At 51.4% G+C, this 26,699-nt stretch overlaps 1 protein-coding gene across 1 annotated transcript in view; it reads left to right on the forward strand.

Annotated features, from left to right (window-relative positions):
• The window catches only part of LOC144942889 (IgGFc-binding protein-like), a 41,963-nt gene that overhangs the window by 11,020 nt on the left and 4,244 nt on the right, over positions 1–26,699 (forward strand). Inside the window, exons 4-23 of the mRNA XM_078869890.1 lie at positions 1,791–2,078; positions 2,542–2,673; positions 3,986–4,145; positions 5,786–6,312; positions 7,242–7,800; positions 8,912–9,513; positions 10,711–11,290; positions 11,930–12,531; positions 12,888–13,449; positions 14,424–15,034; positions 15,453–16,041; positions 16,427–17,022; positions 17,615–18,179; positions 19,094–19,293; positions 20,662–21,054; positions 21,829–22,118; positions 23,001–23,269; positions 23,921–24,019; positions 24,638–24,837; positions 26,177–26,337. Coding sequence (XP_078726016.1) covers positions 1,791–2,078; positions 2,542–2,673; positions 3,986–4,145; positions 5,786–6,312; positions 7,242–7,800; positions 8,912–9,513; positions 10,711–11,290; positions 11,930–12,531; positions 12,888–13,449; positions 14,424–15,034; positions 15,453–16,041; positions 16,427–17,022; positions 17,615–18,179; positions 19,094–19,293; positions 20,662–21,054; positions 21,829–22,118; positions 23,001–23,269; positions 23,921–24,019; positions 24,638–24,837; positions 26,177–26,337 — 7,985 coding nt within the window. The remainder of the gene's footprint in view (positions 1–1,790; positions 2,079–2,541; positions 2,674–3,985; positions 4,146–5,785; positions 6,313–7,241; positions 7,801–8,911; positions 9,514–10,710; positions 11,291–11,929; positions 12,532–12,887; positions 13,450–14,423; positions 15,035–15,452; positions 16,042–16,426; positions 17,023–17,614; positions 18,180–19,093; positions 19,294–20,661; positions 21,055–21,828; positions 22,119–23,000; positions 23,270–23,920; positions 24,020–24,637; positions 24,838–26,176; positions 26,338–26,699) is intronic.

Below are 26,699 nucleotides of genomic sequence, written 5' to 3' on the forward strand. Positions count from 1 at the left end.
TTGGTCCACACCCGAGACGGCTTTCTTTAGAGCCTAGTCCCCATTGGTGTTGGACCAGATGACACCAGAAGGCGTACAACTCAAACACAGTGCAATATCAGAGTATTGAGAGCTCGGGGTAAGCATTTACACTATGAGATCTCTTTTACCAGTGGCAAAATATAGTAGTAGGTTTTACCCTTTTAAAGTGGTACTAAACTGACACCTTTATTCAAGGCATCATGTTTGCAATAACCGCCAATTGAAACTCTCGCGGAACACAGCCATCATCCCATGATAATAATAGTAATGATAAGTTACGATGATTTCAACTTGTAACGTGCACAGTATTGGCTCGCCCTCATAGAGAGAACGACTTGGAGGCGCAAGGAACCATTGACAAGCAGGAAGGCAGCCACGTGACAAGTGGTTGCCAAAAATTGCCCAAGCTTTGAGGCCCTGTGTAAATTAAGGCGTTATCGGTCGATTCGTGAGTGTTTACATGTGGGGAAACAAAACCAGAGCACCGGGAGAAAAAACTCACACTTGCGAGAAGGGAAACACAAAATAGCCTGTAGAGGGTGATATCACAGTTGCTAGTTCTGATATCTCTTCAAGTGTACACTTAACAACACTCGCAGCACAGCAGTTTCCCACATGCCTTGCTACAGAGATGCCCGTGGAGTGACAGCAACACCAATTCTCACGAATTATCAAGTGAAGTAAAAAAAACGAACTTAATGTGATTGTTTTCTTGTGCAGACTGCGACAAAAACAAGTGACAACGTCTGAGAACCCAGCTTAGTGATGGGTGGCAAAAAACCCAGATTCAAACTCAGGATCCCAGGCAGTGCCGGATTATCCTAGTCGCAAAAGTAGCATATGCTACGGGCCCCGCATTTTCAAGGGCCCTGCGCTAAATGCTTTCAATCAATTCCGGTTAAGTGATTCTGCACTTGCTCTATCACTATATTACTATACTGCCTTCAACTTTTATGAACGACTGGGTGTTTAAGGTTAGCGATTTGTATTATCTGGCTGTATAGCAAATTAAAAAAGACAATTACTTTACTATGCAAGTTAAAAATTAGTGTTTTAATATTTTATTTATTTATTTAGGGCCCGTTTATAACATCATATGCTACAGGCCCCGCACTAGCTTAATCCGGCACTGATCCCAATGCTGATGGATATCTCCCCGATGAACCTCAGCCATCTTCAAGTCAAGTCAAAGTGATTTTCTGCTCAAATGAGCATTGACGCAGAATGCATCTCCAGTTGACAGCCCTGAACCAGTCATGGAAATTCACCATTCCTCTGGTGGGGGGCGAGTCTCTCCATTTGGCAACACACTGTTGACTTCCCTACAAAGTACTACTTATTTTAATGACCCCGGAGGGGTGATGGCCTTCGTCAACCTCGACAGGATTACTTCTTGTCTGAGTTTGACTTGGATATTTGTAACGAGATCTGGTACTACGATTGTGTTGAACCTCATTACAGTAAACTGCTTTTTGTGTTTAGTTTGTTGTCCTTCCCCCGCACCTCCGATTAGCATGGTGGGCTACGTACGATACAAAAGAAGTTCAACATACATACTACATGGTTTGATCGATCTTGGCTGACTGAGAAATATGCCCATGTGAGGTCTGTGGAAAAGGACGCAACGCTAACCCCCAACCAGGATTTGAACTCGTAACGCTTTCCAAATGCGAGCCCGCTTGCTCCACCACCGCTGAGCCTCCGACACCGCAACCTCCAACGAGTAACGCACCGCACGCGTGCGTCTTCTTTGCAAACCCCCCCCGCAGGTGAACAACAATGGCGTGATCTCGTTCGAGGTGGCCGTGGCAGAGTACACCTCGCAGGCGTTTCCGCTGAGCGACGGGCGAGCGTTCATTGCCCCCTTCTGGGCCGACGTCGACAACCGCCACAAGGGGCAGGTCCTCTACCGAGAGACGACGGACGCTGACCTCTTGCAGAAGGCGACCGAGGACGTGCGCGCCTACTTCGCCGACTTCCAAGACTTTGCGGCCACGTGGGTTTTCATCGCCACGTGGGACCGTGTGACCTACTACGGAGGAAGCTCCGTCACATCGGTAAGCGTTTTTTGTTCGGTTTTGAAAGAACGAACACCCACGGTGCCGTGTTTTTTTTTCTATTGGAGGCAACTGGTTTCTAAGTTAGCCATTCACAGTTTTGAAAATAAGTGCAGTATCAGAGCATGAGGATTTTTGGCAAAAAAATATTTTAATCACCATGTTTAATAATTTACTGTGCTTTGTCAATCTACTACTTGATAAGGCCCTTTTTACGCCAATGTAGTCCATGGGGGTTGCTTTGAACGTGCAGGCGACTGGCTGAACACTTGTTCTGGAGCCAAATCCGCCCATACATCACAGCTCATCCATGTCCAATGTTTAAAATATTGTTGTGGCAAGTTGACCAGGAGTACATAATTCATTCATTAAAATGTAACGTTGCTTTTAGTGACCATATTGGGCTGAGTGCCGAACTGGCTATTTCCTCTTAATGTTTTTGTGTGTCGCTTAATGCTTGCAGGAGAACACCTTCCAGGCCTTGCTTATCACCAATGGGACGTCATCGTTTGCAATGTTCAACTACGGAGACGTGAGCTGGACTACAGGAACGGCGAGCGGTGGAGGCAATGGTGTTGGAGGAACTCCCGCTCAGGTGTTATGTCCCAGCTCACTTGACCGCATGGGGCTATCCGAAGCCAGCAACAACAATAACAAATAGTCAAAGTTTTACGAAGTTGGGATACCGTACATATAGCAATTATTGATGCCCCCCTACTGGCAGACTAATGTCTGTTCACAGTCCAGGTGCTGAAGTCACCTTGTGCCGCCTAGGGACAGCTGCCACTGGGGGTGCCCTTTTAAATGTGTTGAGATGAGATGTAATATAAGTCACTCATTGTGTATGAAGCGCTTTTAGATGCCCAGTGTAACAGGCGCTCTATCCAAAAGAAATACTTGTCCATGTAATATCATGTGCTTGAGCGTGGGTTAGTTTATATATATACAGCCTCTGTGACAGCGGCACGAGCCAGGTCAGGGAGAGACAGGTGAGATCAATAAAAGACAAAATATAAATAACACCTCCGTCCCATATTTAACTTTACACACAAACAATAAAAGTACATTTGTACAACCCATCCGTCGCCTGAGAATCACATCTTGCCAGCGGCATTGAATTAATACAAGCAAACTATAGACCCATTTCGACATTAATCTTCTCATGAGGTCACTTGAACCAACATTGGCGAACGGCCCGATGTTTATAGGCAAGTACCCTCTCATAAATTGTTTCTAGTTCGTTGCAAAACTATATACTGAAATTTATGTGTACAAAAGCATCCATTAGCATCGCTGTGGAGAAGGTTATTAACAAAATACTTAAAACACATAATAGTTTTCATCATTACATTGCACCTGTGAGATTACCAGCTTCAGTGTTGCCTTTGGTGCCATCTGTTGACCGAGGCCGTGGACACAGGAGGGCTATTCCTGGCACTACTTTTGATTCTCAATTTGCAAGCGGAACAATGGACTAAAGTTTTTCGATCGATTGATCTAAAAGTTATACTAAGGGTGAAGACAGACTTTTCCATTCCCCTGCACCTCCCATTAGCGCGGCTGGCTATGTATGGTGCGGAAGAAGTTCAAAATAACTTTCAAAATACACACATATATTCTATTCTAATACGAAGGTTTGAAAACAAACCCCTTTGATCCTATTCATAATAATGTGATGACAATGACCCAAACATAATTCTACCTTTCAATTAATCATCAGCAGCGTGACGATGCTCTCCAACGGACCCGTGTGCTGCAGCAGTGATTCATTGGCACGTTTCGTTCACGTGACAACTTTTATGAATTAGCTGTGTTGGGTGGTGGAGGGCTTGTGCGCACACATTTTACAATGAGTTGCATAGCCACCAAAGTTGCAACTCAACCAGTATGTTGCTTTGTGATTTCAGGCTGGGTTTAACAGTGGCGGATCGACGCACTATTTCAACATCCCAGGATCAAGAACCGCGGACATAATTAATGTGGAAATGACCAGCAATGTCAACTATCCGGGCAGGTGGATTTTCAGAACTGACGCCTTTAGTGTTGCCGGCGGCTGTTACGCCAACGGTAAGGCTCCGCACTTCATGTTGGTAAAAAAACTACCACATTGGTTGACCACACCTCAGTCAAACCACATCTTCCTCATCTCTTGCACATGTGTGTAATGGTGGTGCTGCAATAATTCATGTATATCTTGTATTGCGTGAGTACTGTGCCTGACAAAACACACTGATTTCACAGTTTAGAGGCAGCCGGGTAGGTCAGATTTAACACCGCTGTGAGATCCTGGCTTCGAATCTGGTTCTCGGCCAGCTGTGATTAAACTGGGTTACTCAATATAACATGTCGGCTTTCACAAACAATATTATTCATAATGGAGGCTTTTGGGTTAGATTGCATGAATATTAGTGTGTCATTAAACCCGATACTATCACGTAAACAAAATATGCCAATTCGTTACTAGTACAGCACACCAGTGTGTTGGAGAGTAAACCCAATACGGTGTGCTGTACTAGCAACGAATTGGCATATTAGAGAGTAAACCCAACACACTGAATTACATATATTAGTTTGCACATGAAATTAGACAATCTCTTAGCAGAGTGTGGGAAAGTGTGACCCCTGCTGTGTAAAGGATGCAAAGGTCACTTGAAGTCCCGTGGGGTAAATTATCATCTGCAGCCATTCTCTGAGACGCCGGGGTACAATGCTCTGTAAGATTTCTGAATGGATTCCTCTCTTATGACGTGATGCTGATAGCACGACTATGAAAATATTGCTGGGGAAAAGACCCAAAATAATTCAGTTTCGTTAAAAAGTAACTACATATTTGTTGAATGATAATATAAATCATATTCGATTATTAAAACACTGCAGTGCTTAACATTGCACACCACTTTCCTCCACTTACTGTACAATGCTGCGTTTGTCAGGTATTTCCAATTGGGGATTTAAATGTCTTGAAGCCTGACATTTAAAAACAGTACACACTATGGTCCACATTAGCCAAATAGAAAACAGGGTTTAGACTAGTCACGTGACCCATCAACGGAACAATTAAGTATTCACACTCACACATTTCTTATTAGCCTCTCCTTGTGCACGCTCCCCGAACTACACCAACCCGCACTGACCGGTGTGATGACGTATGTTCAAATAACCCCTACGACCCGCACGGCATGAGGAGGCCCCCCATTCAGCAACGGATTAACCATGGGCTTTTTGTTTACCTGGATGTGTACAAGCGCATTATGGTGGAGGATAGAGAGTGTGTGCCCAGGGCCGGATTAACCCATAGGGCTAACAAGGCTTTAGGCCCTCATATTGTGTAAACTCTCCGTTCCACATTCAAGTAACAGCTGACAGACAGTAGCGGGGCCATCGAAGATTTTTTTTTAATCTTTGAATTATGGTGATATCATTCGTGACTTAGCCACAGCTAAAGCTTGGAATTATTTGCTTTTTAAGAAACGAGTGCAGTGAGTCCTTTATGTTACATTGACATTGAGTCGCATACATTAGTTAATTGAACATCGGTAAATAAACATGTTTGATGACTTCAGAATTGTTACCTGCAATATGTAATAACATCCTTAGGCCCTTCCCTTAGGCCGCTAATAACCTTAATCTGACCCTGCGCACGCCACTGGCAACGAGCGTCGCCCTTACACCTCACACCGTGCTGCCGTCTTTACCGCGAATGGCAGGGAAAATGCTCAAGTACGGCGACGTTTACTGGACCGACGGCAGCTGCACCACAAGATGCAAGTGCGTGGGTGGCGAGACAGCCAACGGCTTGGAGTGCAGGCCCAGGCCGTGCTCCGATTCGGAGCACTGCGTCCTGCAGGACGGCCTCAATCAATGCACGCCGCAGGAGACGCGAATCTGCACCGTGTCCGGCGACCCGCACTACAACACCTTCGATCGCGTCGTCCACCACTTCCAGGGCACGTGCGCCTACACGCTGGCACGCACGTGCCCGAGGGGCATCCGTGAGGGCCTCGCCACCACCGCCGCCGCCGCGGCCCCCTCCACGGGAACCACGGGAAACGCGGGCACGACGAACGCCGCAGAGGACGCCACGACAGAAAGACCGACGGAGTTGTCTTCGTTCCACGTGATCGCCAAGAGCGAGCACCGCGGTAGCAGCACGGTGTCCTGGACCAAGCTGGTGCAGCTCGAGGTGTACGGCTTCTCTCTGATCATCAACAAGGGAGATCGTAGCAGAGTCCTCGTAAGTTTCCGTCAAACGATTTGATGGGCTGTTATTTGACTTGAGAAGTCTCGAGACTTTTTGCAGAAGGTGCTCCTTGAGATCTTCTTCTTCTTCCTGGCATTTTTCCTGCTCGTATAGGGGTCTGCCTAACCCTAAAACTGGTCCTCTTTCCACTCATTTCTGTCCTGGGCCAGCTTCTCCACATACACTCAACGGCCCTTCATACCCTGTTTCACTGCTTAGATCCACTTCTTTCTTGGGCTGCCGTTCTTGGGTTGGCGACTGGTAAGTAGCCAGCCATAAACGTACCGCCAAAGGTACCTGTTAGGGATGTGAGACTAAATATTTTTGCTATTATTATTTGCTAACGAAATTCTACTGACACATTTAGGATATTGATGCACACAAACCTGTCGTATTAAAGTAAAGAAAACAATGAGGAATAATGGAAACTAGTTTGTATGTACATTTAACTTCTTTCACACCATACCTAGCCAACAATGCTAATCAGAAGTGCAGCTTTGGTACAAATGAGAGAAAAACAATTGATTCTGGAATTGAACATCGATCCTGAAACAAGACAATTTATTTATTGGATTGCTGGTGGTGTGAGAATTGCTACATTGCTCCTCGTGGGGAAAAAGGGGTGATAAATTCCTCCACAACAAACCATCGGTAAGAAAAGTACACCGAAGGTGACGGTAAATTCAACAATTAAATGAATCCATCAGCTTCAAAAATTTCAATCATCTGCGCCTATTCGCACAGATAAGAAGAGTAAAATGTGTAAGCACGGATAATGCGATCAGCAGATGCCAGTGTAATAACTAATCAGGGGAGCAAAATGATCCAGGTAAATGGCCCCAAAGCTCTGCATCAAGTTTCGAAATATTGCATCCCTCCGAGAGGACTTGTCCCATTGGCGATCGTTTTGTGGTCTCGTACAGGTCAACGAAGAGCTGACTTCGCTGCCCTTCACGCTGCTCAACGGGCGCATCAGGGCTTCCCAGAGCGGCTCCTCCGTGGCAATCTCCACCGACTTTGGCCTCACCGTGACATACGACGCCGACCACTACGCCACCGTCACCGTTCCCGGCGCCTTCAAGGGCCGCCTGTGCGGAGTCTGCGGCAACTACAACGACAACGAACAGGACGAGTTCACGATGCCCAACGGCACCGTGACGACGTCCGTGACGGAGTTCGGCAACAGCTGGGTGCAGGAGGCGGGCTGCGACCAGGTCATTTTGCCTCCGCCGGCCTGCACCGAGGCCATGCTCAGCACCTACCGGGGTGACAGCTTCTGTGGGCTCATCAGCAATCCCAACGGGCCGTTCGCCGTGTGCGGCACCATCCTGTCGGCATTCAACTTCCTAGAGAGCTGCGTGTTCGACATGTGCGCCACGGGAGGCGACAGGGACGTTCTCTGCCAATCTCTGAGCGCGTTCGCCAGTGCCTGCCAGGCTCACCGGGCAACCATTCAAGCGTGGCGACAACAAATCAATTGCCGTGAGTAGTGTAGGAAACTGCATGGTTTTTAGCTCCCCATGGTGAATTGCGCTAAATCCAATCTTAGCACCTGACCGCAGCGTTATTAATCGTCATTACGAATTGTCAGGTATGTGTGCATGTGCATGTGTGTGGTGTGTACACATTTAATTGTGACGTTGATTTGAGAAAATCGCACTGTGAATGCATCTAATCCCATCGGATCTCGGAAGCTAAGCAGAGTTAATTCCTGGTCACGACTTGGATGGGAGGTTGTCAGTAAATACCAGGGGTTAGGTTGCAAGGAGGCCAAGCGTTGGCAATACAGCAATGGATTATTTAATCTCTCTGCAGAACTTTTTAACCCCCTCTTATGTATGGGTTTTCTCTGAGTACCTTTGGTTTCTTGGCATATGTCAAACACGTATTAGTGGAAATGGCCACATTCAAAACTTCTGAAGTCTTGGAGACTCGGCAAGACTTTCCTGGATAAATGGAAAAAAATCTAAATCTTTTAAAGCAAGTAAAACTCATAAAGCCAATGAAAGGTATTTCATAACGAGCTAACCATTTTCATAAGGAGTGCACACGATATCCTATGCATCAGACACTGTCCACAAAATGAAATTTCCTTGGCAGAAAGAAGGAAAACGAACTCAACAATTCTATCATCTGCAGAGAAAGTTAATCTTTTGTCCTGCACCCTGATAGACGGTGTTCAAGCACTGCGCTTAACCCTTTCCAGTTTTGAGACATCTGAAAGTTGCAGGATGAGTCCTGTTCACTGCTGAATCTCAGAACACGCGTTAATTTCATCAGCAGCATAGCGCCGCTGTTTTTAAAGACATTGTACTCACCACGGAGAACTGTAGCGACACGACCGCACTCTATGATAGCTGGTGCCAAATTGTGCCACACGCCCTCCCGCATGGCCTCGTGGGAGTCTCGGTAGTGATTAACTAATTTTGTTTTAGTTTTTCTTCAATAAGTGTACGTCATTGGTATGGAATCGCACAGATAAGAACAGAATCGGAAGAAAACTGAACGGGAAAAGGTTAAATAGTAACACTACACCCCACCTCCGCCTGCGCGTGTGCCATTGGTTCTCACACGCTCTCTCTCCCTCCCACAGCCATGACGTGCGGCGCCAACACCGCCTACGAGCTGTGCGGCACCGCGTGTCCGGCCACCTGCGGGGATAGCACGGCACCCAACTTCTGCACGCGCCCGTGCACCGAGAGCTGCCAGTGCAGCGCGGGCCTCCTGCTCAGTGGCGGCATGTGCGTGCCCGCCGGCACTGGCTGCGGCTGCATGCACGACGGGCGCTACCACCACTCGGGCGACACGTGGCTATCGGACAGCTGCGCCGCGCGCTGCCGCTGCGACGCGGGCGGCCGCGTCAGCTGCGTCGAGCCGGGGTGCGAGGGCAGCGAGCGGTGCCAGCTGCTGAACGGCACGCTCGGGTGCGCGGCAGGGCGTGTCGGTGCCGAGTGCTCCGCCTACGGGGACCCCCACTACCGCTCGTTTGACGGCCTCGCCTTTGACTTCATGGGCACCTGCCGCTACGCACTGGCGAGCTCGTGCGGCGCCACCGCCGGCAGCCTCGAGCAGTTTGCCGTGGAGGTGGAGAACGAGAACAGGGAGAGGCTGTGCGTCTCCTGGACTAAGGAGGTCACGGTCAGGGCCTACGGCCAGGAGGTCAAGCTACTGAAGACGTTCACACACAAAGCGCTGGTAACGTAAAGCCTTTGCACGGCTGAGGACATTGCTAGAGCTTTCATTGTCATAAAAGTGTTTTATATATAGGAGACTAGCGGGAAGTACCTGGCGGTGCCCGGGTCAAAAAAATATTTCAAAACTACTCTTAAACTCTAACAGCAGTTTATACTGACTGTGGTGGTACCTGCTATGATTACAGCAGTGCATACTGTGGTGGTACCTGCTTTCACTGCAGCGGTGCATACTGTGGTGGTACCTGCTATGATTACAGCAGTGCATACCAACTGTGGTGGTACCTGCTATGATTACAGCAGTGCATACTGACTGTGGTGGTACATGCTATGATTACAGCAGTGCATACTGACTGTGGTGGTACCTGCTATCACTACAGTAGTACATACTGACTCTATAGCTGTATTTATGGACTCTATAGCACAAAGTACTCACCTGACAGAGTGGCGTGGTGAGGCCTAGTCCCGTGCAGAGCCTCCGGCCTCGTCTAGATTGTCCAGCCGGCCGAGGCGGCACCTTGGCAGGCTGGGGCTGGGCTGCTACCCCTGACCCCCCCCCCCCAGCCACGATCTCCCCAGCCACTCTGCAGTAATATCTACGGCCTATAGTGGTAGCATCTACCGACTGTATAGTAATAACTGCATGCATCGGGTGGGGGGGACATCACACAGTGAAAAATGTACCTCAGCATTTAGTGTATTTTTTTGCATTTTTTTGCATTTTTTACGTGAAAGAAAATGTCCCCCTCACTCACACCGAAGGCGTGCGACTTGGCATGGGCCGTCCCCCCCACCAAAGACGCGTGAGTCGGTATGGTCGTGCACGCGTCATGAATAAATAAATAGAAAGCACACAAAAATTGCACTAAATCGCTAATTAAACTAATTAAAAGTTGACGGATGTGAAAAAGGAATAGCGCTTGCTCACGGCGGGGTTTATGGCGTGGTACCTGGCTCTTTTTATTTTACGTAAACCCCACCGTTGGAGAGCCAAATCCTTCGCAAGCACGCGAACACACACAAATCCCCCTGCAGTGACATGAGAGAGCAGTTCCGGTGCTGCTGTGCATTAACCTTCACCTATTTTACATACCGAAGCTGTCGCTGGAGACCTTTGCGCAAGGGAGAGCAGTGAACTGATTGAGGGGTGTCGTTTTTGGCATTGCGTTCACAACTTAATTTCTCTGCCGTTTTCTCACAGGTGAACGGTTTGTACATGGACCTCCCGATTTCGCTGGTGGCCGGCAGGCTGCAGGTATTCCAGAGCGCGAGCGGCACTCTGCTGCTCACCGAATTTGGCCTCGAAGTCGCCTTCGACGGCAGCCACGTGGCGCGGGTGCGCGTGCCCCAGGACTACGCGGGGCTCACGTGCGGCCTCTGCGGCGACTATAACGGCGACCCACGCGACGACCTCCGCCTGCCTGGCGGCGGGGTCGCAGGCGGCGTCGTCGAGTTCGCCAAGGCGTGGAGGGTCGCCGGGGGAGAAGTGGCCTGCAGGGACGACATCACGGAACCGTGCTCGGCCGGTGGGGATAACGACGGCAGCAGCGGGCCACAGTATGGCAGCGACGGCCACTGCGGCATCCTCCTGCGAGCGGATGGGCCTTTTGCGGCCTGCCACAGCCTCGTGAACGTCACGGAGTACTTCAAGGATTGCGTTCTGGACGTGGGCGTCACGCAGGGCAGCGCGCAGGTGCTGTGCCGAGCGCTCGAGGGCTACGTGGAGGCCTGCCAGGCCGCCGCGGGCACTGTGGCGGCGTGGAGGAACAGCACTTTTTGCCGTAAGACGAAACTGGAGATGCATTCCCGATTTTTTGTATTCGTCCGAAATAAGTTTATAATCTGGGTTAGACGTGAAATTTCGGACAATACGAAAAAAAACATTTCATCAGATTTATCCGAATATTCACTTCCTGTGACGTCATGTCCGCACTTTTTCTGCCAAAAGTGCAGTCATGTGACAAATCTGGCTGTCCCCTGATGAAGCTAGTTGTAATTACTGGCGAAACGTCATGCTTGGCTCACCAACACACCAGTATGCTGTACTAGTCACGAATTGGCATGTTCTGTTTACGTGACAACCCTTACTAGTTGGCTGTGTTGGGTGGTGGTGGGTTTTAACGACACATTTTTTATTTACGCGTTCTAACCCAAAAAAACCTGTATTAAATTAGTTTTCATTTATTTGTTTTTGATTTTCTAACAGGTTCAAATGATGAAGTCAGTTTTTCATATAAAATGTATATATGCAGTGTAGTGTCACAAGGCAAGGCATGATGGGAGGACCGATGCCACGGTCACAATTTCACAATTGTTCCGTTCAGAGCAGAGCAGCCAATGACTGTCGCCACGATTGTATTTTCCCCGCACCGACCTTTCAAGCAAATGCCATGTTCCCCCCCCCCCTCCTACATTTCCAGCAAAACAATGCGGAGCAAACAGCCACTATGAGGTGTGCACCAGCAGCTGCCCGGAGAGCTGCGCCAGCCAAGGGCAGCGGTCCCGCTGCGGCCTTCCCTGCCACGAGGGCTGCCAGTGCGACGAGGGCCACGTGCTGAGCGGCGGCCGCTGCGTGCCGCCCTCCGCCTGTGGCTGTGGCCACGGGGGCTCGTACCACGCGCTCGGTGAGGCCTTCTGGGAGGACGCCGCATGCTCGCGCCGGTGCACGTGCCTCGCCGGCGGCGCCGTCGGCTGTGAGCTGGCGAGCTGCGGCCCGTCGACGGTGTGCGGCGTGCATGCGGGAGAGGTGGCGTGCGTGCCCCAGGACGGCCCCCCCGTGTTCTGCCAAGCGGCGGGTGATCCGCACTACTACACGTTCGACGGCGCCGCCTTCGACTTCATGGGCACCTGCCGCTACACCCTGGCCAAGACGTGCGCCGGAGGTGGCGGTGCGGTGCCGTTCAACGTCGAGGTGGAGAACGACGACCGCGGCTCGCTCGTCGTTTCGTACACGAACCTGGTGAAGGTGGACGTCTACGGCCATTCCATCATCATCGGCAGGGCTGACTACCCTCGAGTCAGGGTAAGACTCATTGTGCTCATGCCAGCTTTTGTATCTTTATAGTTATCGTGATTTGCCCAAGTTATTCTGTCACAATGTTTGCATAGGTCAAGATCCTTGATTTTCATTTCCAGCTTCAAATTACACTGAAAATACTAGCGACTGTTCTAAAGTAAACATTCAATTTGATGGAATGTGTATCTTCCGTTGTTAATAATAATCATGATACATCTTACATTTCCGACGTGATTTCCGCAAAGAACACAATTTTATTGACTGACAATTTACTTTATTTGGCTCCGAGTGTTCCCGGCTGTAGCGGAGAGGGACTCACACGTGCCGTGTACTCTAGGGATCACATGTGCCGTGTACTTTAGGTCGACGGCGTCCTGGTCAACTTGCCCATAACGATCATCCCCGGGAACCTCACGGTCCAGACCGGCAGTGCCGCGCTTGTGGAGACCAACTTTGGCCTCCGCGTTCAGTACGACGGGCATCACGTCGCCACCGTGTGGCTTCCACGGGACTACCGGGGCCTGACATGCGGCCTCTGCGGCAACTACAACGGCAACGCGACCGATGATTTCCTTCTGCCCGATGGAAGCCTGGCTGCATCGCAGAATCACTTCGGGCAGGCGTGGACGGTGAGGGGCGACGGAGACTGTCAGGCGACGGAGCCGCCTTCCGAGCCCTGCCCCGACGCCGAGCGGCCCCAGTACGCGAGCGGCGCCTTCTGCGGCCTCCTCGTGGAGCCCGAGGGGCCCTTCCGAGAGTGCCATCGCGTCGTGCGTCCCGAGCCGCACTTTGGGAGCTGCGTGACGGACGTGTGCGCGCTGGGCGGCCGCATCACGGCGCTGTGCGACGCGCTCTCGGCGTATGCCGCAGCCTGCCAGGCGGCCGGCGTTGGCGTGAGCGGCTGGCGGAACAGCACCTTCTGTCGTAAGTGGAGCCGCCGTTCAACTCGGATAATCAGAATCGGAAAGTTTATTTACACTGGAGGAGGAATTCCGATGAGCTGTAAAGCTCTTTTTCCCAGATATCCAGGAGGGTCACGGGGTCGAGAACGTTACAACTACAAACAATACAAAAACAGTAAACAATTGTTTTTATCTTACCAGGTAAAGCCCACTTAGCGATTAGCTTCTTTTTCATAAACGACCTGGCCACAAATGATAGCTCAATGAAGTGGCTTATCATGTGGAAAACTACCTAAATGCATGTTTCTGGTTGATAGATTTGATGTGGGTGTTTTAGCAGCCGCTTTTAGGACGTGTTTTTTTTTTAGTCGGGGCTGCGAGGTTGAGTGATTTGTTGCGCAGGATTTCACCACGCGCCACTCTCCGTGGACATCTTCACAAGTTGAGGTGACAGAGAGAGTCTACGATTACGCTTGGGTTTGTTAAGTGGTTTCATCGTTAACAGATGCCTTTGACGAGTTTGACCTTTGCTCTGATGTCTCGCAAATTTGCAATGCCCTGGGGTAGAAAGTGATTTGGTTGGTTCAGTTGAGTTCGGGGTAACGTGTGGGTAAGCCACAAACTAATCTTTATGTGCGGGGATATACCTTCACATAATAACTAGGTACGAGGTATGACTCGTAAACACGGAAAAAAGACATTCAAACAGTGACTCAATGAGAATAAAATACATCTATTCCTCCAGTATTACTAATCAATGCCTCAGGAACTGAAGCTCCTAGCACATGGAGCGACAACACGCTGGTGCAACCAGAAAACACATCGAAGAGATACGCAGCGCAACTTCAAACGCCTACACGGAGCGCAAAGAACCGTCATTATTTCTCATCAACCCTAAGTACAAGCTTACTGTAGCGGCACCTTGACAACCTAATAATGACGGGGCAGGAGCGATCGATGAACATTAACACCGTCCCCGTGTTGTCCCCTCCGCAGCCCTGACGTGCCTGGCGCACAGCCACTACAACGCGTGCTCGAGCCCCTGCCAGCCCGGCTGCTCCACCCCGCAGGGACCTGCCGCCCCCCAGTGCGGCGGGAGCCTCTGCTCCGAGGGCTGCGTCTGCGACGACGGCCACGTCCTCAGCGGCAGCGCCTGCGTCCCGCGGAGCCACTGCGGCTGCGTCGACCCCGCCAGTGGGCGCTACTTGCTGCCCGGCGAGTCCTTCTGGGCGGACGACACGTGCCGGAGACGCTGCTCGTGCGCAGCGGGCGGAGAGCTGAGCTGCCAGGCGGCCGAGTGCGGCGCCTACGAGCGGTGCGGCGTCGAGAACGGCGTGACCGGCTGCCACTCGACTGGCTCGGCCACGTGCCGCTTCTACACGGACCCGCACTACGTGACCTTCGACGGACGGAGCTTTGACTACCATGGCACGTGCACGTACGTGATGGCGCGCGCGTGCGGCGACCACGGGGAGGTCGTGCCCCCGTTCGAGGTGCTCGGCAAGAACGACCAGAGGGGCGGCTCCATCTCGTGGCCCTACTCCGTGTCACTCAGCGTCTACGGTTACACCATCACCATCACCAGGGAGCACGTCCACCAAATCCTGGTGAGTCTCTCCGCTGCAAGGTGCCACGGTGACGAGATGTTAACTGCTTTGCCTGGTAAACAGGAAGTTGTGGGTTCTACCCCAACCCTGCAGCCTGAATATTTGGAGTTTGTATGTTCTCCCCATGGTCGTGTGGATTTTTCTCCGGGTCCTCCGGTTTTCCCTCGACATTTAGAAACGTGCGTTTAGAATATTTGGCTGCTATACATTTCCACACGATAAGCCACTTGGTTGAGCTATCATTTGTGTGCCAGTTCGCTTCTAAAAAAGAGCTATATAGCTAAGTGGGCATTACCTGGTGAAATATAACATAGTTTATAGGACCAAAAGAATCGACTTTGAGCATTTAAACAATGCATCGATACGTGCCTAATAATACAAATTATTCAAATGACAACGCTTTTATTTTATGTTTCAGGTAAACGGCACCGTGATGAGTCTAAACTGGGCGCTCCCGTCCAGACAAATCTGGGCTGTGGCCCAGGGAGGGCTTGCTGAGATCGTGACAGACTTCGGTCTGAAGCTCACCTACAACTGGCACAACCAGGCCTCCATCACCGTTCCCAGCAGCCTCAGCGGCCTCACGTGCGGCCTGTGCGGCAACTACAACGGCGACCCCACGGACGACTTCGCCCTGCCGGACGGCACCACCGTGACCTCCGCGAACGAGTTCGCCGGGAGCTGGCGGGCGGAGGCCGTGGCCGAGGACCAGGGCTGCCTGGGAGGGGGGGGCGCCCCCCCGCCCCCACCCCTCCCGGTGTGCCTCGCGGCCGACCGAGATCGCTACGGCAGTGGGGCGTTCTGCGGCATCATCGCGGACCCCACGGGGCCCCTGCGTGGCTGCCACGCTGCGGCGAACCCCGGCACGTACTTTGACAGCTGCGTGAGCGACGTGTGCCTCTACGGGGGCCGGCGCGACATCCTCTGCCAGGCCCTGGAGGCCTACGTGGTCGTGTGTCAGGCGGCCAATGGCACCGTCGACGCCTGGAGGAACGACAGCTTTTGCCGTGAGTGACAAGGCGCCCCGTACACACGTGTGTTGTTGTTGTTGTTTGTTAGAACATCGTGGTAAATTATATTTTTCAGCTCCTTGGTAATGAATGAAAAATAGAAGTTGCTCGTATGATCGAATGCAACTTAAGAGAAAGTGTAGGAAATATAAACACAAAGATGAGGATATTTTAGTTTCACCAGCGATTGAAATGTCAAAAATATTTTGGGCGCTTCATGTCAATGGTATCAAAATACCAGGTCGTAAAAAACGTAAATTGAAGCTTTCCTCCTCCCCGTGCTTCTTCTCCTCTCCCGTCCTGCTCCCCCTCCCATACCTCCAATGCATTCCTCACCTCCGCGTTCCCGCTCTTGCTGCCCGCCGGCTCTCCCATCAAACAGCAATGAGCTGCCAGTCCAACAGCCACTACGAGCTGTGCGGCAACACCTGCCAGAGGAGCTGCAGCGACCTGGCCCAGCAGACCATCTGCTCGCGCGGGCCTTGCGCCGAGGGCTGCCGCTGCAACCCAGGCACCGTCTGGCGCTCCGGCCGCTGCGTGCCCCTGGCCGAGTGCGGCTGCTTCCACGGCGGTCAGAACTACGCGAGCGGCGAGGCCTTCTGGCCCGACGAGCTGTGCCGGGAGCGCTGCGAGTGCCGGCGCGACGGCTCCGTGGCGTGCGAGGCCACGGGCGGGTGCGGCGTCGGCGAGAGCTGCGGCGTGCTCGCCGGCGCGCGGGGTTGCCACCCCGCCGGCAGGGCCTCCTGCAGGGCCTGGAGCGACCCGCACTACGTCACGTTCGACGGCCTCGCCTTCGACTTCCAGGGCGCGTGCACCTACACGCTGGCGCGCAACTGCTCCCGCGAGCTGCCGCAGTTCGAGGTCCGCGCTCGCAACGGGAACCTGGGCTCCTCGGCCGTGTCCGTTCCACGCCAGGTGACGGTCGCCGTCTACGGCCAGCAGGTGGACATCTTCGCCGGCGATGGCGCCAACGTCCAGGTGAGCTACGCCTCCCTTCAGGGCCACTCAAGCGTGAAAATGCCTTCCCCCGAGTCGCCTATGTCGTTGACTTGCCTGCTCTTTTTAGGGTTGCCGGTTGTCCTGGCTTTTTTCCAAGGATTGTCCTCTCTTTTTGAGGTAGCTATCTTGGGAAAATCTGTGCAGCATTTTGAGATGCGGTCATACTTATAAACTATACAAATCCCCAAAATTAACCTGTTGCCAATGATTTTTCTTTTTTACCAGGTAAGACCCACTGAGCTATATAGCTCTTTTTCAGAAGCGACCTGGCCACAAATGATAGCTCAATGAAGTGGCTTATCATGTGGAAATTTATAGCGGCCAATTACTCTTAAGCGCATATTTCTCAATGTGGAGGGAAAAACTGGAGGACCCAGAGTAAAATCCACGTGACCACAGGGAGAACATGTAAACTCCAAATATTTAGGCATTGGGGTCGTAATCAACCTCCTGCAACACAAGGCGAGGTAGTTGACATCTCGCCACCGTAGCTGGTAATGGGACAGCATGCATGGTGCGCAGTGTGAAAAAAATCACCGTATCTTCACACCTGTTTTTTCCCCCACTAAAGGTGAACGGGCTCAACCGGAACCTCCCGGTGAGCCACGACAACGGGAGACTCAGCGTCTACAGGAGCGGCAGCAGCACCGTCGTGAGCACCGACTTCGGGCTGCAGGTCTCCTACAACCACCGCTACCACGTGACCGTGGAGGTGGCCTCCACCTTCCAGAGCAAGCTCTGCGGCCTCTGCGGAAACTACAACCTCAACGCCACGGACGAGTTCCTCTCCCCGGAGGGGCGGCCCGTCGCCGACCCCGTGCAGTTCGGCATCAGCTGGAGGGTGAACGACGGCTCCGTGTGCAACGACGGCAGCGGCGCCCCGCCGGTGTGCGACCCCGAGCAGCGGGCGCTGTACGGTAGCGACGGCTACTGCGGGATCCTGACCTCACCCGACGGGCCCTTCGCCGGCTGCCACGCGACCGTCAGCCCCGACAGCTACTACGACAGCTGCGTGTTCGACCTGTGCGCGATGGGAGGCGGCGCGGACCTGCTGGCGGGGGCGCTGGAGGCGTACACCGGGGCGTGCCAGTCGGACGGCGGGACCGTGGAGGAGTGGCGCAACGACACGCTCGGACGTGAGTGAGCGAGCGGTGGAGCCGCGCTCGCCGCCACCGTGTCGGCGGCAGTGGCGCGCAATGATGATGGTAATGATTTCAACTCGTAACGTAACCGCCGCACGGTTAGCGCTCGCTGTCGTCGAGAGAGGCTGACCTCAGAGGAGGAACCACAGAGAAGTGGGAAGGCAACCACATGGTGAGCCGGTGCCAACAATAGCCCGAGTTCAGCAGTCTTCTATATATTGAGGTGTCACCGGTCAATTGATGAGCGTTTACACAGTTGGCTACGTACGGTGCGAAAGAAGTTCAACGTACATACATACGGAGCACCTGGAGAAAACTCACGTGTGCGAGGGGGAAACGCTCTATCCCTTACGGATGAAACAGCTGGAGTCCGAATTTTGCTGTACCGCCTTCTCATGGCAAGTCAGGGTTATGGCAACTCGATTTTCGCGACTTTTGTGCGATCCACCAAGAGGTAACGTGCGCCACTACCGCCCAGCTCGCTTTAGTCTCTCGCAGTAAAAACTAAAACTCAACAACGTTTTATTTTACCATGTATGGCCCACTGGGCTTTGTAGCTCTCTTTCAGAAGCGACCTGGCCACAAATAATAACTCAACCAAGTGGCTTATCTTGTGGAAATCTTTAGCAGCCAAACACTTCAAACGCATGTGGAGGGAGAACCGGAAGACCCAGATAAATATCCACACGACCACGGGGAGACATAATCGAACCCACAACCTCCTGTATACCTGGCCAGGTAGTTAACATCTCGCCACCGTGGTGTAGTGACAGTTCCGTTTAATTTCCCGCTTTCGATGCACGGTGCATTGGGATCTACAGATGAAATGTGCCTTTTTCAAAAATGCAAGTTTATTGTCATCATTTTTATCATTATTGATCGTGTCTCTCTCTCTCTCCGCCCCACAGAGCACAGCTGCCCGCTGCACAGCCACTACGAGCTGTGCGGATCGGCCTGCCCATCCTCGTGCGCGGAGCTGGCCGGGCCCGCGGGATGCCACAGGCCGTGCGGCGAGGGCTGCCAGTGCGACAGGGGCTACGTCTGGAGCGGCGCGGAGTGCGTCTCAGTGGCCCAGTGCGGCTGCGACTACAACGGGCGCTATCTGCAGGTGCGTCGGGGTTCCGGTAGTTGGTGGTATTTGTCATCACGTCGTAACAATATCGTCGTCGTCGTCAGCCGTGGCCAATGCACTGCTGTGATGAAGACCTCCCATAGCTGCCGCCACTGCTTTCCATGATGCTGCGATGTAGGAATCCACCCGTCACCTGCACACGAACTTACTAAATCGCCTCCTCACCAGACGTCCTCTTGGAAGTCGAACATTATCGCCAAAGTTAAAAAAAACGCACCACGTTTTTTATTAACACTGCCTTACATCACATGTATAGAAGGTCAATAGTTCGGCAGTGGCCCTTGTCGAGAGCACAGAGAGGGGGGCAGAGGGATTTACCGTGTTTGTAGATTGTGCTTTACACCCTGGTGCCCTGAGATAGCTGGGAAAAGATAAAGAAAAGTAAACATCACATTTAGGGTGACAAGGATTTACCTTGATAAACCCTCTGGTTTTTACTTACACATTTAAAGTCAACATGCATTTGGAGTATTTGGCTGCTATAAATGTCCACGTGATAAGCCACTTTGTTGAGCTAACATTTGTGGCCGGATCGCTTCTGAAAAAAAGAGGTACAGTATAGCTCAGTGGGCCTTACCTGGTAAAATAAAATAAAAATATTTGAAATAGTTTTCAGTTACTGAAACCCCAGGGATTAAGCTTTGTTTCAGACGATCACACGTAAAGTATCAATGACGCGCACAAGGAGTGTTCATTTACCAAAGTGTTGCACTGTTGGAGAGCGGAGGAAGAGGCCATCTGCAGCAGAGAGGCACGAGGCCTGCTGAAGGGACACCGACTTCCGCAAAAGCTCCTCCGGTCATTGTGCTAAAAATGAACGGGCAGTTAAGGGAGTGCGGCGGCAGTGGTGTTAGATACAGGCGCGAAATAACACACTCGGCAGGTTCATCGTGAACATTGCCTTATAACAGAAAGATACAGAGTAACATTTCGTTTGACGGCCCTTATTCAGGGTATAGAGGGAGCGGGCAGAGAGAGCTGGAGATCACACTTTACACCGAGGTGCCTCACAATTTCATTCAAACACCAGGCAATTCATTTTTAGTTTTTGGGCAGTTGCCAACTTGATACGGGTCGACATTCCTGCGACTGAAAACACGGGCATGAGGCGGGAAGTTAACGGGTAATGAGAAGCAGCACCTGCTCAGTGGGTTGAACCTGGCGTGAACGGAGACCCTGGGTTTAAATCTGGACAGCCACCTGCGACGAAACCGGGTCATCAAGTGAGGCGCGTTTCACCATCAGCCACAAAGTTTCGTCGCGAGGCATGCGCCACCCGCGCCACCCGACCGGGCTCCAGGATCACTATCAACCGATCGTTCGTCTTGACGTTTTGTGCACCAGGCGGGCGAGGCGGTGTGGAGCGACGGCTGCTCGGAGCGGTGCGAGTGCTCGACAGGCGGCCTCGTGCGCTGCTCCCCGGCGTCGTGCCCCGTCGGCCTCTCCTGCTCCGTGCGCGCCGGCGCCCGCGGCTGCTTCCAGGCGGCCGCGGCACGCTGCACGGTCACCAACGACCCCCACTACTTCACGTTCGACGGCGCCGTCGTCCACTACCAGGGCGTCTGCGCCTACGACGTGGCGAGGCCGTGTGGCGGCAGCGGCGGCGGCGAGCCGTACCCCTTCTTCCGCGTCGTTATGGAGAACAAGCGGCGGGGCACAGCTGCGGTGTCCTTTATCTCGGGGGTGCACCTGATCGTCGGCAGTGCGCACGTCCTGCTCCGCGGGAGGGAAGTCCTGGTGAGGCTTGCGACAGCGGCGGAAAATTTATTACACTCTGTGTGTCCTCTTTTATAACAGTGGGTTGAGCTTTTTTTTATCCGTACACTTGAGGTCGGTTGCTAGAGGAAGAAGTCTTCACTCTAAGTGAGTGCGGGGTTGGGAAAGGCGTGTGGCATGGAGGGCGAGGGGGAGGGGAGGCGCGGGGAGGCCCCAGGTCAGTATGAGACGTTGCTCGTAACTGACCTGAGCCGTGACCGTGAACGCAACTCCGGTCACTGGATTCAACCACCGCGCAGCTGCTCCCACCATTAGCGACAAGGTTATGAAATAAAATTCAGGCACATGGGGGTAGTAGCGTTCGTGTGAAGAGAGAGGCCTTCACTTTGCTGTACATTGAAAACGTGTGGATTTCATCAATCAGATTTTACCGTTTCTTTCTCCAAAAATGTAGATTAATGTGTCAGGAACTCTTAATCATTGTCCCCAAATAGGTATGGGTTTCATCCAATGTCACTGATCCACCGTAATAGTAGTATTGCATTGCCCAAGTGTTCAAATTCAAATTGCCGACTTTTTAGTGGTGGGACAGTTATTCATTCTAGATTTGAAGCTTTCGTGACTGCAAGGATTTATATTCTTAGGTTTTTTCGGTAAAGTCACGTAGGTAAAAAATTAAAATTTAATAAAAGTAAAATAAAATAAAAATCACGACGTTTCGGAGGCAACACAAGCTTCCGTCTTCAGTTATTCACCCGGGCGTCCGTGCTCTCCCCGTCCACCGCGCGCGCAAAGGTCAACGGAGCGCGGACGTTGCTCCCGGTCGTCGTCGCCGAAGGAGTCGCCCTCTCCGAGGAGGGGAGCGGCTTCGTGGTGGCACGCACGCCGCACAATGTGACCGTGCGCTACGACCGGCTGTACACGGCGCACGTGGAAGTGGGCGCAGAGTACGCGGGCCGCCTCTGCGGGATGTGTGGCAACTACAACGGCGACCCCCGCGACGACCTCCTGACCCCGTCTGGGGAGATCGCCATGGACGCCCGGCAGTTCGGCCGCAGCTGGAGGGCACCCGACGTGGATGCCAGGTGAGCGGGTGGTGGGCAGGCGGACGGGCGAACGCCTCAATAAACTAAACTATTTTTTATTTTACCAGGTAAGGCCCGCTGAACTATGTGGCTCTTTTTCAGAAGTGACCTGGCCACAAATGATAGCTTATCATGTTTAGCAGCCAAATACAGAACTCGAAATGCGTCGTTGCTGCCTCAACCTTCTCTACTTCTTGCCTGAATCTCTTTCTACTCCTTCTTGTCACGTTGTATACGTATGTTGAACTTCTTTTGCACGGTACGTAGCCACCCGTGCTCATCTGAAGTGCGGGGCAAAGACAACAAACTAAACACAAAAGGGAGTTTTAAAGAAAAAAAATTCAATTTAGATTTTAAAGTGATTAGCTGCAGTTATTTCCTAATAATAATAGCTCCTAATAATAACAGCTTCCTACTAGCTCCATTGGTCTTGGTGTGATTAGACCATTGCAATATGCATGTCAAGTGATAGCTGCAGCTTATTTATATATTCTATATGGTCTGTGTGTGCGTGTGTTCCTTGGGGTGCCATGGTGGTGAGATGTTAACTACCTCGCCTGGTGTGCAGGATCGAGATGGGTTGGATCCCGACGCCTGAATATTTGGAGTTTGCATGTTTTCCCCGGGGTCGAGTGGATTTTTCTTCGGGGTCTCCAGTTTTTGCCTCCACATTAGGAAACATGCGATTAGAGCATTTGGCTACAATAAATGTCCACGTGATAAGCCACTTTCTTAAGTTATCATTTGTGGCCAGGTCGCTTCTGAAAGAAAAGCTATATAGCTCAGTGGGCCTTACCTGGTAAAAAAAAAAACTAAGTACATTGTGTGCGTGTATCTATACTGGACCCATTCGCTCACTCCCAAATTCCCCCCCACACGCAGCTGCGAGGACACCATGGACCACGTGGAGCCGGGCAGGTGCGACGAGGAGGAGATGCGGGGACACTGTTTCGTGCTGTCCGATCCCGAAGGTCCCTTCCGAAGCTGCCACTGGTTCGTGGACCCTGCGCTCTACCTGGAGTCCTGCGTCTACGACCTGTGCAGCTACGAGGCCACCAAGCTGCAGCTGTGCCGCGCCCTCGAGGCCTACTCACAGGCCTGCGGCCTGGCCGGCGTGCCGCTCGGCGACTGGAAAGGCCCCAGCGGATGCCGTAAGTGCGGCACCCCATGGCCGACTACAGGACTCCGTTCCATCGTCCGGCAGGACACATTAATTTAGGTTGTGCTGGCGGTAGAGCTTCATAAAATGTGCCTACAGACACGGGGGGCTTGCGTACATCGCCACTTTCCCTCGTGTATCCACACTGTTCAACCACCACTGCACTGCTGGCAAAAAACACTTCTCTTTCTGCTTCTTCGCTCGCACTGCTTCCCTTTGAAATGTACTCCCATCGTCTCTTTTAACAAACCTCTTCTGATCTTGCTCAATCCAAGAAATGTGTTAACCCTTCTTTTCGATTATAACTTTTATAGTGCTGTTTGTTGCTGGCAATTTGACGTTTTGGCCCTTTGGGCACTGTGCTCTGCAACTATGTAAATAAACCAAAAAAGCAGTAGTTGGGCGCTACGGTAGTGAGATGTTAACTACCTAACCTGGTATATAGGAGCACGTGGGTTTGATCCCGACCTTGACTCCTGTATATTTGGAGTTAGCATGTTCTCTACAGCTCTCTCTTGTTTATCTCTCTCTCATCTCGCGAATATTTATCTCTTCACGTCTCGGCGAGCCATGCCGGTGAGCCACTCCACATGAGCCGTGTTTGCAAGTAACGTTTCCTTCCACGGGGTTGTTTCTTTTCCAGCCGCCTCTGACCCATGCAGCGCCATCTCCTGCGGTGAACGAGAGTGGTGCGGCTCCAACAGTGGGATTTACGGATGTTACTGCGATGAGAATTCGCAAGGTACGCACACGGCTGTGCACAAACCCGGCGCATTTTACCAAAAAAACACTCAACGTCATTTCTTCTGCTCTGTTATATAATCCAGCCTGATGGCGGAGCGGGCGACTCGCAACAGCGAAGGTTTTGAGTTCAAATCCTGATATGGTGTGACCTAACACGCTATCCCCTGGGGCTGATACATACCACTGTTTGTGGAATTCAACAGTGGCTGTAATATATATAGTCTTTTGTTCTGATGGATAGAGGTTCTAATGGCAATGCATAATTTCATTGATAAATATCGATTCTTAAGCTCGCAGCACATGGCATCGCATACATTTTATTTAATGAGTTTGCTTCACCTCTGCAGCCAAAAGTGGCCACTATGTTGACCGCATGAATCAGATTTAAAAAAAAAAAATATTTGTAAATGACAATCTTGCAATTGACAGTTGTGCTAAAAAAAACAGTGTCTGGCCAGGCCGAATAACATAACAATATTAGTATAATACTAATAATAAAACTTATGGTGAAAGGGATACTCAGATTCTGTGCACCAAATGATCGGAAGCTGCCAAAACTCTGCGAATCCCCTAATGAAGACTCGTGGTGCGTCCTGCGCACACCCATCATCCACAGGCCCCTCTGTGAACTACACGCTCAGCTGTGAAGCCACCGAGATGAACATTGCCCTGTCCAGCTGCCAGCTGTTCCACAAGGGGTTCACAGTGCAGTACCTGCACCTCAACAGCCCCGCCTGCCGAGGCAACGACACAGGAGGCCAAGTGTACTTCTCCACAATCATCAGCACCAGCGACCACTGTGGCAGTCAAGTGACGGTATTCTGACTTTCCGTTCAACCTCCCGCCCGCCCGCCCATCCGTCCACTCGTACATTAACACCAAAAACCTCAACACATTTGTCAGTATCACAGCTCAGAAATATTTTCTGTTCAAAGATGACATTTTGGGCAATGGACCTTCCTGGAGATGATGATCTCTCTGCTATGAAGGAGGGCCGTCGCCAGTAACGTTGCTTGTTATGTTTTCCTTTTAGGGCAGTGCTACTGACGAGTTGCGTTGAGTCTTTTTGTTATTGGTGCTTGTGCACCACAAGCCAATAATGCAGCATCACAAACAAACTCATTATGAACAAGGCTGTCTTGCTATGACCGCCCACCCATCCATTGTTTTACTCAGCAATGCTTTGCATTTGTTTTATCAGCTCGTACCGTTAGGCTATGCAGAGAGGGCAGTGATGCTAAATCCATTCTTGTACTCTGCTGGTCTTCCATGTCTATGCTTCACCGCCGTCACCAACCCGCACTCACCAGCGTGGTAAAGTTTGGTCAACTAACCCCCATGACCCATACGTGGCAGTGAGGCCCTCGTCCAGAAATCGCCTGACAAAAGGGGCTGTTCGTGAATATATGTGGCAGTAAAACGTGAGCATTTGTACCACTGTAAAAACTATGAGTACGCACGCTGTCATATACTTGCCCGAATTGAAATCATTCTAATAAAGCAATAAAATACGTAGACCTGTGAAGTGAAGGGGACTTTAACAGGATCAGGTAATTTTAAAACTGATAGGACAGGACTTTGTTGTGAACCAAATCAGCGGACCAATCATGATACACAGGTGTAAACTGTACAATGTCATTGTAAGTGGTCACAATTATCCACGTAATTCCAAACTCATTCATCCATCCCCCCTGGTTAAATAATACGTCTCAAAGTCATCTGTTCGTTTTGGGGTGGTAATGCTTTGAGATGGTGATGCCCACACTGTCTGTAAAAATCCGTTTACCAATGTTGTGCATTATCAACGAGTGAGGAGCGGTAGTGCGGTGATTCGCACACTGCGCTACGAACCCACCAACCCGAGTTCGATTCCTGCTCTACAGCCAGCATTGGTAAATAATATCTGAACCGGTCCTGGGCCTCCCCTAGGTCAATAGCACTAATGTACCGAGTTGGCCTTCATCCGTGGTCGTTAACAGCACTCGCTCAAACAGTCTGTTAAGGCTATACAGGGGATCTTTATTTTTCTTCTTATGAAGGTGCATTAGAATAATGCATTGCTCTGTGGTGCTGAGCAGTGAAAGTGGTGCCCTACGCTCAGGCGCCTCCACCCTCCAACAACTGATGGTGACTGTTTGGCGTTTCACCCCTGCAGACGAACGCAACCCACATCATCTACACGAATGCCGTCAGAGGAGTCGTGGATCCAAGTACTAACCCGGCGATTACGCAACAGAAGAAGATCACCATAGAGTTTGGGTGCGCGTACCCCATCGAAAACAACGCCTCGTCCACGCCCGTGCTGCCGACCATCAAGTGAGTTGCCCTGTGATTGGCCAATGCCACTTTTGGAGGAGGGGGGCACGTGGTTCAGGAGTCAAGAGCACTGAGCTGCCACTGACGAGATGATGGGTTGAAATCTGGGTTTCAGCCACAAGTGATATAAAAGGGTTCCCAAGTGTAGCGAGTTGATAGAATATTTCAGAATCACAAAATGTATTCACACTGGAGGAACCCGATGAGCTATAAAGATAATTTTTATAGATGTCCAGTAGGGGCGGGTAAGAATGTTACAATCTTTATTTGAAGCTTTCGTGACTGCAGCAACCCATACTCTTTGGTTCTTTCAGTAACGTCACGTAGGTAGAAAAAATAATAGATGACGACGTTTCGATCGC

Source organism: Lampetra fluviatilis, chromosome 29, assembly GCF_964198595.1.
Source record: "Lampetra fluviatilis chromosome 29, kcLamFluv1.1, whole genome shotgun sequence".
Classification (NCBI taxonomy): Eukaryota; Metazoa; Chordata; class Hyperoartia; order Petromyzontiformes; family Petromyzontidae; genus Lampetra; species Lampetra fluviatilis.